General features: G+C 41.1%; 1 protein-coding gene across 4 annotated transcripts in view; it reads right to left on the reverse strand.

Annotated features, from left to right (window-relative positions):
* Positions 1-19,436, reverse strand: part of PARP8 (poly(ADP-ribose) polymerase family member 8) — a 126,454-nt gene that overhangs the window by 95,975 nt on the left and 11,043 nt on the right. The window contains exons 2-4 of one of the 4 annotated variants that reach the window (XM_083819075.1): positions 15,467-15,619; positions 14,160-14,233; positions 13,429-13,483 (exon numbers count right to left, since the gene is read on the reverse strand). In XM_083819075.1, coding sequence (XP_083675201.1) covers positions 13,429-13,483; positions 14,160-14,233; positions 15,467-15,483 — 146 coding nt within the window. In that variant the 5' untranslated portion in view covers positions 15,484-15,619. Of the gene's footprint in view, positions 1-13,428; positions 13,484-14,159; positions 14,234-14,758; positions 15,283-15,466; positions 15,620-19,436 lie in introns of those variants that run through there. The other 3 variants (XM_083819073.1, XM_083819072.1, XM_083819074.1) reach the window with 3 other exon arrangements.

Below are 19,436 nucleotides of genomic sequence, written 5' to 3' on the forward strand. Positions count from 1 at the left end.
GCAACAAATAACATCTTATCCTGTCCTCACTGTTTAACTCGTAATCTCTTTAATAAAGATGCCTTTCCATCCACAGCCCAACAGAGATTTATGACATCGCTTCCACTTTGCACCATTGTAACCCAGACGAATCCAAACCCCTGCCTTTTTTTTTTTTCTTCTTACCACTCCTCCGGATTTCTCTTCTATAGTCCTTCATGCAACAGCAGTGACAACGAAAAGGAAACAGCAAACCCCTTCCTGTTACAAGGCTCTGGCGTGTACAGTCACACATTAATGCTCCCCGAGGCGATGGTGCAGAACCTCTGCCACGCTCCTGGCCATTGTGGCAACTTACCAGGAACCTGAGGGGTTAAACTCATTTGCATGTACATATAAAAATGCGCACAGATTTGACTCAAAGAAAGAAAGAAAAAGAAAATTCTTATTATGGAGCGCAACTGACGTATTCAGGGCTATAAAACCTCTGAGAAAGGGCAGAATGCTAAAGAGGGAGCTGGCAACGTCTAAAACCAACATGCATGCACATTTTTGATATGGTCTGGAGTGGCTGCATATGCTGCAGGTTTGCATACAAGATATGAAATTGGTAATGGAAAAGAAATACTCTCTGCTTAGCTCCTCTCCAGCAGCAAATATTTTATGTTCAACCTGAAGAACTCAGAGCCTGCCAGAAAGCAATATGTAAGGCCCGCAATCCACCTTAAACCTATTTTTTCCAAATTTCACAGATACTGAACTCACAGAACTCCTTCCGCTTGCCTGACGGTCCTCTAGCTGGCAAGAAAAGGGTGTTCCTCCCCGCACCATTACTTCACTGAAGTATTTCATGATTTATTTCCCCTGGCTGACTCCCACCACACGGGGCCGAGGAGCTGGGCTATCTGTCAGCCCGTCATGCATCGTTCTTGCGCTGGCACCAGCGGAGAACAGTCGCTCGGATGTGCAGTGGTGCAGGCCACAGTGACCCAGTGCCAACAGGCACACCTGGTTTTCAAGCCTCACCCTTCAAAAAGCATTGACATACCCACAGAGCCTGGCTTGCACCAGTGAAACTCCGCCAGCTGGCCTGCGACATGAAGAGGGACCAGCTTCCACCTGTCACATAAATCAGTACAGAACAAAGCAGAAGCCAACCAAGGAAAACTTCAAACAGCATCACAGAGGGCAAATAGTTGCCCTACATTGGTTACATTACTGGATAAATGCATTAAAGGAAGGTTTTATTGATTCCCAAAGCAAGTACTCAACACCCTGGAAGTTCAGAGTGACAACAGCACCATGTACCTAACAAATTGTGCGGTGTTACTGATGGAAATATCAGAATATATCCAAGGGAGACTGAACTGAAAGATAAGTTACTGGAAAAATAATCTCAAAGATCCAGAAAGAGTGCTTTTTAAAGAGTAAGAAGCCTGTAAACTGAGGAACAGGACACAGAGTAAAGCAACATCTATTTTATTTACTTTGCAGTCCTATTTAAAACATTTTCTAATATGCCTAAGAGCACAGAGCAATTATTGATTCAAGCTAAAATACATTCTTATATGTGTGCAGCATCTACAGTGAAAGATCTGAAATGCATACTATTTCTAAACGTCTCTGTTGAGTCTTACTTGGGTACAACAGAAATCATAGTTAGAAAAGTTTTTAAATCGAAATCAGCCAACTACTACTCAAGCTGCAGCTGCAATTATTTCAACCGATTTTTTTTTCCTATCCACCCACAGATTAGACACAAAAGCCAGAATAATGAACAGCAATGAATAAGTGATCTCTCTGGTTAACAGTCTTATCCTTTGTTATTCTGGTGTAACTTCCTAAGAACCAAAACAAGCATCTCGGGATATATATAATGCAAATAGAAGTGAAAGATATGCCATCTATAGCTGTTCTGTGTTAACTTGCTTAGTACTGTTAATAATACCAACTAATTCATATCTGTCTGCTCCAACAGGATGATTACAATGGATATGGTTATTGTCAGAATAAATCAACATGCGAAGCAACTCTGGAAAACAAAAAGCTAGCAGACAGAAAAGAGGAAAATGAGAAGTTGGGAAGCAATGCAAAGACAACTGCATAGAGCCCCGCTCGCCAGTGGCACAGCCAGAATGGAAATGACATGGCCAGGACTGGCACGAAACCTCCAACTTCCGCAGTTTCAAGTTATCATTATCTCTCAAGATGGAGTGCAGAGATGGTATTTTCTGGGGAAAAGGACTTTCCTTGGGACAAAGTGATCATGTGGGAACGATTTCATTGCAAACAGACCGGCAAGGGCTCTGTGAAGCTCATCCTAGCACTGCAAGTTGGAAGTCTTGGCCAGCACTTTTGCTGATGCAGTCACACCACACGCAGACCTACGGCTCTAATGCCACACTGCTGAGAACACATGTTTACCATGTGTGTAAACTTCTTTATCAGTTCAGGCATATCTGCCCCACTTTGCTCTATTTAAGATTCTTTAACAAGATGAATATAATTAGGCAGTTCCTCATTGCAATAAGTTGGCATGACTTTACTGAATTCCATGGCAATTTGTCAATTTAAATTAGCTGAGAATATGTATAATGTTACATCACGTAAAGTACAACAGAGGATTAACTTGGGACAAAATACAGATGGGAATATGCTGTAAGCAACCACAGCAATAGCAAAATGCTCATTAATGCCAGCAATTTATGACAATTTTCTCAGAACTGATGTCAAAAGCTCTACAACTGGTACATACTCTGAAATAAGCCGGAGACATGCTTTAAAAATTGCCAAGCCACAGAAGACATGCCATTTTTTCACAGAGCCCTTCTTTGATAGTTCATCAAAGACCTGACCTGCTGCTCTTGCCTGATGATGCCATTATTAACAGAGGATGTGGGGAAAGACTTGGTAGCCAGGGTAAAAGCTTTTCTTTACCCTAAATGATGATCAGTTTATGTCCTCCACAAGCAAAATTGATAGCCTTTGAAATTTTTATCCTTACTCATGCAGCTGCAATTCCCGCTCACTTCGCAGGCAACAAATGCCTAATCTTTACTAGCACACTAGGAGGCCAGTAGCTTCCACACATCCATGCCTGCTTCAAAGTGAGGCAGCACTATATGTAAAAGGTATTAACACTCCATATCTCTGTGTGTCTGTTGTCCTTGACAAAGGTCGGGTTTTAGATGAACTACAGGATGAATATAATTCTTCATGCCTTAAATAAATGGTAACACCTTTACGAAGCAGTATTTTAAATATCTATTTATTGTTGTTTAAACACAGAAACAATATAGTAAGCAATTGTTCAAAAAAAGAGGGATGACGTAAAACAAATAAAAGCTTATCAGTATAATATAAATTCAGGTACAGAAAGAGCCTTAAGTCTTCTTCTGTTCACCTACTCCTATAGTGTTGTACATAGGGAGGATGTACGTCTTTTGATTCACTATTCTAGTTAAACTCAAAATAAATATACGAATTGGTACAAAGAGCAAGAATACTAAACACAAACATTCAAACAAACAAAATTTAATATCCAAAACATGGAATTGTAGATGTCCTTTCAGATAGAGATTACCTAGTAAAATACCTTAACAAGAACTAAACTGGTGGCTGCTAATCCCATGTAATTTTATTTCAGTAACAAAGGCAGGGCACCTTTAACCAAGACTGAAGTTTGCTGTGAAAGTTCCTTCAATAGCTAAATTTGGCATGGGGAACATCTAGGAAGCACAACTATATGCCCAATGTTCTGCTGCTCTCATGTTATGCAGATATTTGTAAATAAAAGGTGCAAAAGGTGTAAATAAAGTGCACACAAGCCAGCTAAAGGCAAGAGAGACTGCATCTTTTGTAAGCTGATGATGGTGACTCTTCACTTCATACTCTAGAGACCAACACTAAGCTACTTTAAAAATTCTATTGGCCTGAGTTAACAAAACTAGTACACACCCAAGGTGATTCTCGCAGAGGGTTACATTGCCCCTGTTGCCACCTAAATATATCCAGTTTCAGTCTTATCATCATCCACTGATAAAACATGAGTCCTTTTTCAACATACAAGCCTACAAAATCTTAATGAAATTTTACACCAGGCTTAACAAGCCTTGCTATATAGGACAGTTAAATCTTCATAACAAAATAATTCTCTAACGTTACAACTTCTTACAAGACAAGAATTAGTAAGCTCAGTTTTCAGTTGGAACTTCATTAGAACTACGGCAAAGTACAAAGATTTGATGTAATGTTCATAGTACCATATTCAACCTGTAGAAAACATTAATTTTTGTAATTATCTATCCATACAGTAGGACCATTGATAGTACCCATAACTGCTATAAAGCATTAACTGAATGTACATTTTCCAGAAGTTTTTAACACTTGCAGGTTGTCTTTTTTTTGTCTGAAGTACTGTAAAACTCTTGGTTTTTTTTAATGCTTCCACTGTTTTGAACAAATATGTAGTGAAATGACCAGTTTTCACACTGGGAATGTCGCTCATTTTTAATGTAGACTAAGTTAATACAATCCTTTTAGGTGTATTCACAGAACAGTTCTCTTTAAGAAATCAGCAACTGTTTCAACTAATGGTTATGTGTACAAAAGGCTCTGAAAACATTTTGGGATTCAGTTTAAGATCTAATAATCGTTCTGAATGAGTGACAGGTAAAGAGATTTTCATGTGGCCTAGCAAACTATGTTCTTAAGAAAGGACTGTGACAACCTGGTTTTCAGATGCTAAAGCTGAAAAAGATACAGAACAGCATAGTTTTTACAACTGGCCTTCTATCTTTGCACTTTGCCATGACAGTGGCTTGACAAGAATGTACAAATGAAAGCTGTGTTTCCTTGGATAAATTGCTGCTCTCCCACCATCCAGGAACGTACCCAAATATGAGAGAATATCTGCAAAGACATCAGTGTTAAAACAGAACTCTGATCTTCCTGAGTCCCCATCTGAAAAGTCACCTGGACTGCTGCTCACTAGGCGTGTCATCAGGAACGAATAAAAAAAAATTGGCAGCATCGCTGTGGACCCAAGTGAGCCCCATCACATGAGAGGAATTACTCTGGATTTACCCTGCTGTAATTGAGATCAAGCAGTTGATCATTAGCAAGTACATTTAAGACAAGGAAGTGCTTCCTGGTCTTAACACCTCTATGAACCCCAGGCCCTACTCTGACAGAAGAGCATCCTAATTATTTTCCTATCTTTCATAATGATATGATTATTACTGGGTGAGAATTCCCATTAAAGATAAATTTTTCAACATTAAGAAAAAAGAATGAGTAAGAATGAGCAAAACTACAAAACAAACAAGCAAAATAACAACCTTAAAATAAATCATTCTATCATTTGTAGAAAAGCTAATGACCTGGAATACCATGTCTAACCCACGGGCTATTTTTCCTACTTGAGAGAAAATGCTATCTGTTACAAACACCTTATTGGGTAGAAACCAGGCAGTTGAGCAGTGCAAAATTATCCTGCCTTCTAGCTTTGCTCTTGAAATATGAAAAATTCTTACCTAGAAACATAAAGTGGAACATTCATTTAAAGCAACAAGATTTCAAGATGGCAACATGTAATACATGAGAAAAATGCAGAATGCTACACAGTTTGAAAGGAACTTACTCTTCAATTATATACTTCTTTTTACAGATGGCGTATCACCATTTTTTGCACTCCCTTCTGGCAAACACTATATTTCATTACACAGGAGGCATGCTGTTTCTCCTTTTATTTCTGATCACTGCCTTGAGGCTGGAAGGAGACATCTAGAGGGCTTGCTTGTTTCTCTGAGCTTCCTCTTTGCCCTCAATTCTTTGCTCCAGACGGGCTCCTGCTAAGCACTACACGAGTCTCCCTGGGAAGAACTCCATCAAGGGGATTCAGCTAGATACTGATTGCTAGGACGGGCCGTGGTCTTCTACAACAGCCAAGAAAAGCCAAAGCCTTTCTGCAGGGCTCACACCAGTACTCTGCCTTCATGTAAGTCATGGAAGGATACTCAGCCCGCAGCCTTCGCCCATGATTGTTTCCTCCTTGAGAACTAACCCTATGTGAGTATGTGCGAGACTGTGACCTACTCCCACTGGATTAGACAATGCCAAAAGCATTTATGATGTTGTTTAACCCCTGTAGTAAGGGAACACAGTGTCTGATATAAAGCTCCCTCGATGTAATGGGTCCTCCCAAGAGAAGCCTGACTCATAAAAGCAACAATTGTTCCCAGTCATGATGCAAGGCTCTTTCCTGCTCTTCCTCCCATAGAAATAGGCTGGACGCAATCTGGCATTTAGATCTGGAGCACGCAGAAGGCTGTCAGGGGTAGGCATTGGAAGGAGATGTATTTCTGTACCTTGTTTAGTCCCTCTTCTTTCAGTGAGATTTTTCTAGCTTCTGCTGTACAGGATAGCAGGCTTATTTTTTATGAGTCAATTTCACTCTGTTAAAAGGAGCTCCTTTTCCTCAGATGAGGCAAGTTAAAATGAAACATCCGTAAAAATTTTCACCCTCCTGTAGCAAGGAGGACATTAATTCTTAAAAGCTGTACTCGTAAGTGTGATTTATTTAATGCTAAGGTGGAGCTGCACATTGGACCTTTTCTAGATTTATTCACCTTTCATCCCGTTTTTAGCTGTAACTAAACTAACTGTTTTATCTGTAACTAAACTAAACTCTCCCAGCAGTTTAAAATTTGCTTTCCCTCCAGCTGCTGAAGCTTATTAATCTAGGTATTTTGGCTCAGAGTGATTTGACTCTGACTCAAATAAGAATTCACATTCTGCACAGTAAGTAGTCCATGGAAGAAAGATGCCAACAGGTATCTTCAGCTCGTTATTTATGAGCGATGAAAAATATGGGTAATTATTAGGGACTAGCATGAAAAATCAGAAATGGCATTGGTCCCAATACAGACAAAAGTGATCTAAATTTATTTTGTCACAATGAACTCCACTTTTAAAATTATTTGTCCTATCACATTAAGACTAACAATGACAGCCTACAGGTTTATTTTAGGTACTTAATATGTTAAAATATGTGATGAAAGCAGAAAAAGAAGAAGTTACTGAAAATGTTTTCTGTAGAAACCTTCAAGCACTTTTCCCAGCTCTGTGCTACTGAAACATTGAAACACCACTGCATACAAATACACCTGCATAAAGAACCTGAAGCTTTTGAAAGGTGCTAAGCAGTACATGGTAATACTGAGACTACTATGTAGTGTGGGAGTTCAGCACTTCTGAAAACTAGGCTATTTACATGCCTGAAAACATGTTTTTCTGACAAAAGAATAGATAATAATGATGTGAATGTATTGTTCTTAGTATCAGTACAGTATGTAGCAGAGAGAGGACAGCCCCTCACTTCAACAGACTAGTCTGGGATCTCCAGAAGACCACAATCCCTGAAGAATGTCATTTTTACCAGATGCAGTGACGGTGATTGGGTTCACTTCAGACACTACTGATTTTCTAACAGCAAGGCTAGAAAAATCTGTCAGAAACAAGATCACCAAATGAAGACAAGCTCAATGAGACCGTGAGTAGAATGGATTTGATTTTGCTTTTAACAAACCCTCAACATTGCATTTAATCACTTTTTTTTTACTACAGTGTTCTACTAGATATCTTTTTAAGATGAATCATTTGTTAAATTACATCTACTGAATCTCTTGTAGTATCATCTATCAAAAAGCTATCTATAGGAATATACAGCTAAGTTTCATGTATGTACTACACAGCCAATATTAGAAGGCAGTATAGTATCAGAATAGGTAGGTTAGCTGGAATTCATAGAGGGGCTTGTCTTAAAGAGAGATTTTAAAACTGAAACTTAATTAATACCTGACACAAAACTGTTTTTTAAAAGTATCCATGGCAGTATTCAACATTACTGCATCTACAGAATCCTTAACAAAGAAATGAAAATCTCAGTGCATGTCATGTTATATCTAAACTAGACTTCCATCTCACATCACAGACTTATCTTCCAGGAAATGGTGCAGTCCCAGCAAAAATGTTAAGTCATATTTGATAAGAAAGTTCAAATTGAAAGGCAGTGTACAGTATTCCATCTGTTTTGAAACAGTAATAAACAATTAAGTACAAGCTGCGTATCTACTTTTCATATCTATCTTACTACATACAGTAGGGATAGATTTTAGGAATGCAATTGCATATTAAATAACCTGAACAAAAAGTTAAGTGCAGCCATTAGCAATAGAAGATGAACCGTACTTGCATCAGCTCTTCCTAAGGCCTCTATAAAAATGATTCCAGCTAAACTAAAACCATTCAGAGCAATGGATTCCATCAAAACCATTTAAGTCTTAAGTCATACTTTCAGCGACACTTGCATCTGATGCAAGCCACCACGGCTTCTAAAAGGAACAGTCCAACAGCTTCTTCCCAGCCATTACATTGCTCCCTCCCTTAAGCCAGTAAACAGCGAAAAGAGACATAGGAGCTAGGCTAAAATTAACCTATTCAAAAAAAAAAAAACCAGACAAAAAAAAGGTCTTAAACTAGATCACACTGGAAATGAACACAGAAAATTAAAATGTTCAGAAAAGTGTTCCATTTTGATATTTTTGTATGGACATATTTTTTATGTCTTGGATTAGAAATGTTTTTCAATTCTATCTCTCCTTTTTGATATAGTATATAAACTGAATGTAAATTTTAAGATAAAAAAGACATGAGGTAGTCTGAAACTACTTTCTTCACTTTTTTTTTGTCTTGACTTTCAGCATTACCAGAATGACACCAGGATTTCAAAACTATTCAACAAATGGAAAATCTGATGTAGACAGAATTTTATTAAATTCACGTAAGTAACACTAGAGTATGAACCTGAACACTCAAAGGGCATACCACTAAAGGGGAAAAAACAATCATATGAATCTATTTACCAACGAGTGGTTCAAACACGTAGCGGACATATAATGTGCCACAAGTTTGGATACACGGGTTATGTCTCTATCTGTAGATAGCCTCAAACAATTTATTACTCCTTCAGTGCCACAACTTCCCAACTGTGAAATATTTCACTGCTATACTGAGGTGGGAATTAACTCATCAGTTTACATCAGAATCTCTGATGTTGCAGTATTAAGCAGTATGTGTACGCCCTCGAATAGAAAACAAAAAGAAAAATATCAAGTTAACAATTCATCATTGCTTTAAGCAAAAATAAACAATTATCTTAGACCAACATTTAACTTCCCTTGCTTCTGCAGAACTGCCATTAATATGATCATCCTGCTTATGTAGAAAAAGCAGACAACAAGAGCCCACTGTGCAAATGAGAGATGTGAACTAACTAGCTTTTGTGTTTAGTTTTTATACGTGTTATCTAGTTTCTTAACAACATGCTGCAATATAAGACCTGTTCTCATGCGCAGATTACTGTCACTGTCCCTCACTGCCAATGATAGTTAAGTACATATTTGAATAAAGAGATATTTCAGGACTGACATGATGTCCTTGGTTAGCCTCAAAAAAAAAAAAAAAGTGGAGGTGAGAAAAACACTAAGAAAATGAAACATCTTTTCTTCAGCACAACCGAGCACTGCTTTTATGTAAACCATGTCAAATGACACATAAAATGAAAACAACTTCAGGGCATCACGCATTTTTATTTCAAAGATGACAGACCACAATTCTGTTCAGTCTGCAGGGTTTCTGGAGAAGCAATGTTTCATTCAGGGGCAGATAATAGGACAAAGGAAACGAGAGATTCTTAAAAAAAAGAAAGCACCTCAACGTGTTCATACTTTAATATCCTTTTTAGATCCTGCGGTAAAAATCATAAGGAATCCAGCCATTTCCAATATTCTGCCAATTATCCAAAATTCTGTAGTTAAAGAAAAGTAAATCTTGCACAGTCACAGCACCCAAATGAACACCTCACTTTATAGGGTACCTATCACTTTCTGACAGTGAAATTAAAAATGATCAAATTGATAATAATTTGCTTCATGTTTACTACCCATATTATGTACAAATATATGCTTTACTAAAAAATTACTAATTACAACCTCCCCAAACTAGGAAGCATCATCTCCACTGTGTACAACATCTCTAATAATTTGGAAGTGTGAGCACAGTGCATTTAAAAAAAAAAAAAAAAAGAAAAAAAGAAACAATGTCTGAACATGAAGTACTGTCCAAAATAATCAATCAAACTACACAGGTAAAAGATTATTCATGATAATTCATGCAATACAAATATGTTTGCACTTACAGATACTTTTCCCTCCTAACTTTTCAAGAAAAATCCTGCAGAAGTACAATCTCCTTTAGGTGTACTTATGCCAATGCAGTGATCATTTACACATATCTTATTTATACAATATATAGTAGCTTAATACGACCTAAAGGTCAAATGCTGGAACGAGTCTATATAATGAATAAAATAATAATAATTCTCAGTTTGTTCCCCTGGAACCTCTGTTCTTGAACAAAAGCTAAGTCATGCCCTCAAGGTTTGGTTCAGGACTGTCCTGCGGGAATACAAATTAACTCTACTGAAGCTACGATGAATATGCTCTGGATCAGGTCTATTTACTTGGTGTGATCTGCAAGGTGGTTATGTACCACCCCAGTGTTTGAACAGAACTAACCCAGGAGGGGTCCGTGCAATCAATATGAGCAGCAGGGAAAATCGGGTAAAGGCTGAGAAGCTGGCTCAAGGAAGAAAAATCTCACAGGTGTAAACTTAACAGCTTAATGAATACAGAAATCCTTGGCCCTTCATATACTGAAACAATACTGGTGCACTGACTTCCATAGGCTTACACTAATTTACCAAGAATCTGGCTCTGACTATGTTAAGACCGCAGACAAATGGACTTAATGTGTACTTGAGGCAGCTACACGATGAAGACGAAAACCCTTAGAGATGTCGAACTTGGCACTGTTGCAACCTATGTATATACAAGAGTAAAGCCAAGAATTCTTCTCAAACAGAAAACACATCGGCTGTTTTTGGGGGGTTCTGCTCTGGTATCTAAACACTATGGATAAAAAAAAGCCACAGCACACACTGACCTAAGGAACATCCAGAGGAAATGAAGCATGGAAAGGACTTAGCTCAAAGGAAAACAAGAGAGTGCTAAAATACTGTAATCCACCTTACACACCATTCTTACTCATATAAATCTATCTCTCAGTTTGAAAATCCAGCATATACCCTTAGCCAGTCACTTGAAAACCCATGTTTTTGTCATTTTGCAGAACAAAGTCATCAGACTGAATATCTGAAGCAACAGAACTAGGCCTATCAGCTGATCCCCAGTCTGTGGTCACAAGCTAATAGAGGTTTTGTCACTTAGGGACGATTCCAGAATGCAACGCTTCATAAACAGCATCACCACTCAGAAATCCAGGGCTACAGCAATATCAGTAGGAAAAAAATCATGGACAAATGCATGAAAAAAGATCCTTCAATAGCCCTGTGCCCTCCTAATGGGATACCGCATGTAAGTTACCACCGCGGACCCTTCCTGAGACCTTGCTGGAGCCCTGTCTGAATACCACAAAAGTACAGGGTAGCTGGTGTTTCGCCAGCACCTCCTATGAGAAGAAACCACTAACTCATCTTTGATGTGAGAAATAAAAGCTTGGCCCTTGACGGTCAAGGCTTGGAGCTTTCGTTTTATGTACTTCACAACCTGGCCACTCAGTACGCCACTGTACACTAAGAAGATTATAAAACACCTTTCCAAATAAACATAAAAAAGAGCAGAGAACCTGAAATCCATAGCCGAAAGGATGCTTTTTAAGATGTCCTTAAAACGTCAAAAGGAAAGTGAAACTCGGGTATCCTTTATGTAACAACCCACTTTCACCAATTTCTGTAAGTGTAACTTCTGAATATTCAAGATCCTGTGCCTAGTTTCCAGTGGACAGTTTCCTAAGCAAATGCTGACCCCAGTTAAAATTCAAGGCTGCAAGATGCACAGCCATCTTCCGTCTCTCGCTGTAGAAGTGACAACATTTTGTTCCAGCATTTATAAACCGGTTTGTTTTCCATCAGCTATGCCCTTAGGCTTTTTACCTTATTCAGCTTGGAAAAGAGAAACAATAGACAGGTTTCACTTCCTGGTTGCTTGCTGCAATATTTGGTTTAGAGATCAGTGCTAAGTAACTTTCAAATTCAATTGTTTTAACTAAACAATAATACTTTTTGTAAGATAATTTTTATTGTATCAAGCCTTTCAAAACTACCTTCTAAAACAAGACCAAAACAAACGTATACTAAAACCCTAAATAAAAGAGCATACTTCAAGCAAGCCAGAAACACATCTCATCCTCAGCTACTAGTAGAACTAATGTACTCCACCGAACATGGCCTAAGTTGTCTTTCCTTCAGTGAGGAAGGACAGGATCCTGAGTGGGGAACGCATTCTCCTGAGCAGCCTACCAGCCTGGAGCCCATCTGGGAGCCTGGCCCTGCAGCCAGGGCCCGAAGCGTGCACCGAGCAGAACCAGTGGTGCGGGAATGCTGCCTGCACCAAAGGGCTCACTTGCAAAGAGCAGACTCCAGAGCACAGTACTTTAACCTGGCATACCCTGGGAAGGAAAAACAATCACCAAACTGGGAAAATTAAAAAGGAAATAATAAAACAAGGATATCTTGCCAAATCTGATAAAATTCAGCTAAAAGATAAGATGACGACCTGGCATGTACTGTAATTATCCTATCAAGTACCAGGTAACTAAGGTCTAGGGAGACAAAATGATGTGTGTTCAACTTACATGAGCTTTTGACTGTTCATCTAATATTTCCTTTTGAACAGATGAACACGATAAATGGTGACAGATTCAAATAAATTTGTACATGCACAATCAGGTTTATAACCAAAACCTCACATCCATTTAGAAATGATATTTAAACCACCATTCACTGAAGACAATTTCATAACCTTATAAGCTATACTGACATTTCACTTAGCGTCTCAGTAGTTTAATTTGGTCAATTGCAGACAGTCTTGCATCTGTCAAGGGACTAAACATGGCTCTCAAATGCAAGAGAATAAGGTGCCAATGTGAAATTTGGCCTATTTTTTAATAAAATCATAGCTTTTTCATATTTTTTTAGGATGCATTAACTTTGTATCAAATACACTGATGCCTTTGCTGTGCTTCACTTAAGCTTACGTATGGCAGAAATTCTAGGGACAGGAGCAAAAAGCCTGAAGCAGCGGAGCGCCAGGGAGCAGCACCCAGGCGAAGGAGCCTCCGACAGCTGGGATCACCTTTCTGATCACCTCCCTCCATGCTTCCTGCTCGGTTCACGTTTGCGAGAAGGCAGATGATTTACGGATGGATCCTCCTCGCAAAAGGAAGGAAAAAAAGCCTGCCAGGGCAGCGAAGCAAGGGAGCTCCCTGAGCGCAGGAAAAGAAGGGTGTCGCGACTGTGGAAAGGAGTACCTTTTGGAGCCTCCAGTGTAGGTGAAGGTAAAGGTGGAGTCAGAGTACCTGAAATCTGAAACACAAAGCGCTGCGTTATGACAACTTGGCATCCCGCTCGCTCCTCATTTTGGCCGAAATCGCCGCGGTTTCGCAGCCCGGCGCTCTGACACCGACGGGGGGAGCTGGGAACGGGGCTGGTGGGTGAATTTCTGCGGGAACCGGGGGGAAATGCACCCGGTCCCCCGGCCCCCTGCAACAAGTGCCCGGTGCTATGGCAACAACGGCGAGGAATTTCCATCGCCGGCATCGGCAACAGGCAGCCGCCCGCCGTGCCGGAGCCCCCGCCGCCGTGCACGGGAGGGGACCCGCCGTGCCCCCGGCCCTGCAGGCGGGTTTGGGGGGGGAACGAGGCTTCGGCCACCCCCTGCGACCACCCCCCACTTAAAAAAATGGGTAAAACGTCCACGGAGGGGAAGCACGGGGGCTCTGCGCCAGGCGGCGGGAGAGGGGGGACACAGCCGCACGCACACGCTCCCCGGCTCGGGATGCCCCCCCTTCCCCAGCCGGCTCCTGGCCTCCTCTGCCCTCACATGCCCTCGGAAGGAGAGAAGGAGGAGGAGGAGGAGGAGGAGGAGGAGGAAGGGGGCTCCGCGGCGGCCCCGCTGCCGGGAACGGCAGCGAAGGGCACCGGGCTCCGCGGCAGGCTCCCCGCCGCCGACCTGGCTGGCGCCCGGGTGGGGGGAACTCACCTGCAAACAGGCAGTCCTTCTCCGCCTTGCACTTTTGGATCACAACGTCAATATCCTTCTGAATCCGCTCTTGCCTTGAACACATCCCCATGAAATAGATCCCGGGGGAAAGGAAAAAAAAAAAAAAAAAAAAAGAGAGAAGAAAAAAAAAAAAAAAACAGCCTTTATTTCCAGCCCACCCCACCCCCCCGCGCTGCCAGGTTTAATAATTCAGCCCGAAAGATGGGCCCCGGGGCTGGCGAGCAGGAGCCGCCCCGCGGGGGCCCCGGAGGGATCCGCTCGGCCGGCTGGAGGACGGCGGCGGCGGGCGGGAGCCGATGTTGCATGCCCAGATGTGCCCGCCCAGATGTGCCGCCGCTGCCGCCGGCTGCCAATTTCCTCCTTCCCTGACAATAGATCCAGCGGAGGGTGGCGGCGGCGACACGGGATCCCCCCCACCCCCCACGCCCTCTTTTTTTTTTTTTTTCTTTGGGGGGGGTGGTTTTGGTTTTTTTTTTTTTCTTCTTGTGGTTGCTTTTCGGATAAAAAAAATAAATAAAAAAGAGGGGGATTGGGGATTTGGGGTTATTTGGGGAGGGGGGGGCGCCGCCAAGGCTCACATCCCTGCCTCTCCCGCACCCGGTCCCTGGCGGCGCGGCGGGGCTGGCGCTGCGGCGGCCGTGCCGCTCCGCAAAGCCTCCCCTCGCTCCCGGCCCGGCACGTACGGGCCCCGCCGGCTCCCCCGGCGGAGGCGGCGCGGGGGGAAGGAAGGGGCGGGTGCCGCGAGGCCGCCCCGGGGCTCCACGGAGCCGTCGGCAGCCGGCTCTCGCCTCCCCACCCGGCCCCGGCCCCGGCCCCGGCCCCGGCAGGGCGGTTCGCAGGCCGTGCGGTGCCGGGGCAGCGGGGCCTGCTCGCCCGCCGTGCCAGGGGACCGGGGGAGGCTCCCCCGGCCCTCCCCGGGCGGCGGGAGGTGGAGGCCTGGCCCCGCTGCCATGGAAGGAGCGGCAAAGGAGCGACCGCGTGTGGCACCCGGCGCTGGGCACCGTGACCCGAAACCCCCCCGGTCCCCTATCATCTCTCGCCTGACGGGCCCCGGGGCCCCAGGGCTGTGGGTGCAGCGCCCAGCCGCCCGCCCCGAGGCCGCACAGGTGGCAGCAGCCATACATACAGGCGGAAGGGATGGGCAGTGCTGCAACACCCAGCTTTCCTCACCGGCCGAAGTGCAGGCTCAATCCTACCCATAAATGGGTGTGAAGGCAGTGGAAACCGATCCGATGACAAATCTCAAAATAATATTCATAAAATTCAATTTCTGTGCATTCACCTACCTCTCAACAGCACCCATCGATTGTCCGTTACTGAACACAGTTTTTCTAGTGGTGTCTTCATTAGGCGAGTTTGTATTAATCAGGTATTGTTGATTTCAAGGACAGGAGGAAAACCCAGTCATTATTTGGTTATTCGTTCTTAGGTGGAAATGGCTAAAATGAGAAAAAAAAGGATTCTATATTTGCTCCTATCTGGACAAGATTTCTTGTCTAATGGAGGAAGTAGAAGGGAGACTGTAATAAAAAACAGGTAGCGTTTAAACAAAACAAAAATTGGTCATGTTATATAACTCTCCACCTCTAAGAAAATAATTTATCTTTGACAGGAGATTTCCAGACTACTTTTCAATGCTGTTCAGTAAATTCTCTTTTACTCCAGCATGACTTTTCCAGGGTAGGATATAGAACTTGTCTCTGTAATGCACTAAGGCATTGCCATTCTGTCAAGTTAAGCCAGCATGGTCAACAAGCAATGCTTTTATAGAGTTTTTCTTGGATATTGCAGTTTCAGCTTTTTGCTTTTACCTGCTTGCTATGGGTGCCCATTCTGGTTTCGATGGCAAGGTGGCATCAGCAGCCGTCTTTGCTGCCTTCCACTTCATCATAATCGGATGATGTAATCAGAACTCGATTTATTCAGGTGGATTTTTGGTCCCAAACCTTGCAGAAGATGGTCTATGTTAAGACAGAGATATTAGAGATAAAGATATTTACAGGGAATTTATGCTGGCAGTTTGTCTTACAGCTGATTCTGACCACAGGGTTATTTTCAGTGTCATGTCAATTAACACAATTCCTGACTGCCTTTTTAAGTGTCAGACTTCCCATAGAATCAGTAACAGTGAATTATAAAAACATCCACAAAAAAACACTCCAGTCTTGAGGAAAACTAATATGGTTGTTGGCTGATTTCACACCATCAGCTGAATAGAAAGAGAAGTCTGGAAATATGGTAGGTTAAGCATTTATTATTATTTGTTGTGAGTGGCTTTTAAATTTCTAGATTCTTGGCCACTTTGGCCTTTGATTTATCTGATGACTCCAGTACTCTTGTAGCAGGAATGGTGTCTTTTAGTGAGGAGAAGCTAGATATATAGTGAGTCCATTCTATTGATGAAAAAAAAAATACTGAAAACAGGTTGGAAAATCTAGGTGAATCTTTACATTTAGAATTGATCCATATATATATATATGGATATATGGATATATATGTATATGTATATATATAACAGATACAATAGGTTGCCCAGAGAAGCTGTGGATGCCCCATTCCTGGAAGTGTTCAGGGCCAGGCTGGATGGGGCTTTGGACAACCTGCTGTGGTGGGAGGTGTCCCTGCCCATAGGGGGGGGATCAGAACCTGATGGTCTTTAAGGTCCCTTCCAACCCAAACCATTCTGTGATTGTATGTATGATTCTTAAATTTGTAAAAGTTGACAAGCTGCTGACATACATGTAACCTAAATTGTACTGCAACAATGTCTGCATGTGTGCTGTAATCCCTATAATGATATAGATTATACTACTCCCTTGAAGAAACTTTCCAAAGAGTTTTACAAGTAATTTCATGAATGATAGGACAGTCGGTCTTGGAAATAATGATTTTGGCTTAAGGGAATTTGATGTATGTCTAATTGCTTTTTCAAGACTCGAAAATCAGTTCTTGTCATTTTCAGGTCTATCTCAAGTTCAGCTCAGCTCAGTAGGTTATACGGAACTGATTACCTCAATTAAATAAAAGAAATGTAAGTAAGTTTTATATTTGTATTCCCAGAAACTTAACCTGATAATATTTATAGTGGTGTAAAAGGGGAAAAAAGAAATTGAAATCTGAGGATTTACATGACTAGAAGGTCTATGTGAGAAGGTTGTTTCAAAATATAATGGGAAAAATACAGGGAGAGAGAGAAACTAAATAATGAAAGTGTTGAAATAATGTGTGAGCACTGACTGAAAAAGTTATTGAGGAAATGCACAGTTCGGCCAATTTCTTCTCATTGATGGGCTCTGTCTGCTTTAGACTAAGCAGATTTTTTTTTCAGTTTATGTGGGGAAAAAACACACCTTTCCATCCATTAATAAAATTGTTAGAAATGCACCAGTTAGCATTAAAGCACACTTTTCTGTCACAAAGTATTTTCTTTATTTATTTGTTTTCTAAAAATATTCCTCCTACATTTAAACATATATTTTAAGTCTTAATAACAATGAAAATATGAGGATTTGCCATTGTATGCAATATGCAGAGCACTGTGACTATTTAGCATCCATGCTGTCTTTGTAATATGGGAGAGAGTTCAAAAGGGCAGGGACACTGAAAAGAATCCAAAACCCTCCAAAATATAAAACCACCATCAGCCCTCTGAAACAAAGAAAAAGTCCTCACTTTTACATGCACCAGCCAAAACTCTAGTACAAAACAAAACTAAATCTGAGCTTTTTCTCCAATTTCAAGACAGTCACCAATATGGCAAAGCCTGCTGACTTCTATAGACATCGAGTTCCTGGAGGTGGAACACATAAAGGATCAATACTATTCAATTCTTACAGCAGGAAAACACAATACTATCCTTCAGTTAGCTTTCTTAAAATGACACAGTCATTTTAAAATGGTACTGTGGCATTAAATTCCAAAAATACAGGTGCTCAGTTGTGAGATATGTAGAAGTAGCACTTCATTGTTCCCAGTGAAGTGATGTAGATCATAACATATAATGTTTTGCTTCAAGCATTGGTGTAATTTTCACCATAATTCTAATATTGGCAGTTTCAATCTAGAATTCTGATGTAAGATAGATCAAGGAAATGCTGAGTTGACAGTTAATTGTCTTTAAGCCTGTTCTAGTCTTTGACAGATTTCAAGTCAGCTGACTTCTACAACAATGCCCTCAGCTGTTCATACAAGTAGTCACTGCCAAACTAGGTAGCCACAGTCCACAGGTATCCAAAGCAGCCCATAACAATATAAAGCCATTCAAATCACTCTGGTATTGTTAAATGGTTATTAACAGATTGGTTTCTTGGGTCAGCACTCTAGGCATGACATGGTTTGGATTAAAAACACAGTAGTGTGATGTACGCATCATAATTTATTGAATTTTACTGTGAATAAAACATTTTAACTGATGTTTGGAGTGGGTTAGCACAGGTCCATTGATAAAAAGCTATAGCTTTTTAAAAAAGAATGCCAGTTAAAATGGAATTAACAACATGACTTAAAATACTGGTATGATACATAAAAACATTAAATATTTTTGTGTGATAAAAACTGAAGTAGTGACTTAATTACATTACACTATGAAACAATACCTTAAATTATCACGTCCAGTTCACCATAAGCTTTTGAAAGTGATTTTAAGCCTTCTCATCTAGCCTAGAAGAGAGAAACCTTCAGCTAGCATATTTTATTGATATGTATTCTATTTGCTATTGTAGAATAATAGCGGAAGAGGGGAGGAAGCACTGAAGTGATATACCAGAGGATCGAGGCTTATTTTTTAAATCCATGTTGAAATTTCCAACGTGATTGTATTTATTTATTTAAGTGAAGTGATTTATTTATTTATTTAAATCTCCTGTTAAAGAGCAGCAAGAGTTACCTCAAACAAAACCAAAGGATGTGTGGGTTTTATACACAGATGTGGGAATTGCTGATAGAGGCCTCTAGCTTTCCATCAAAGATGGGAGTACTCATCCTTCCAGACGTCACTGAGGCCCACAATAGCTAAAACTATGGCTGCTGGCATGATAAATGGCCTCAGTAATGTTCAATAAATAATGCAATCAGAGTCCCAAATAACACTACAGTTTACTGTAATTCCTAGCATTGCATTTTCTAATGATGTTTTCAAAATGTTTTTTCTCCTTCACTGATGTCTTCTCATCTTTAAGTCGCTGCATGCCACTCTCATTTCTCCTGTTTCTTTTTCCTTTCCTCATTAACTCTTACACCATTAATAAGCGTCATTAC

This window comes from Anser anser (assembly GCF_964211835.1).
Source record: "Anser anser genome assembly, chromosome: Z".
Classification (NCBI taxonomy): Eukaryota; Metazoa; Chordata; class Aves; order Anseriformes; family Anatidae; genus Anser; species Anser anser.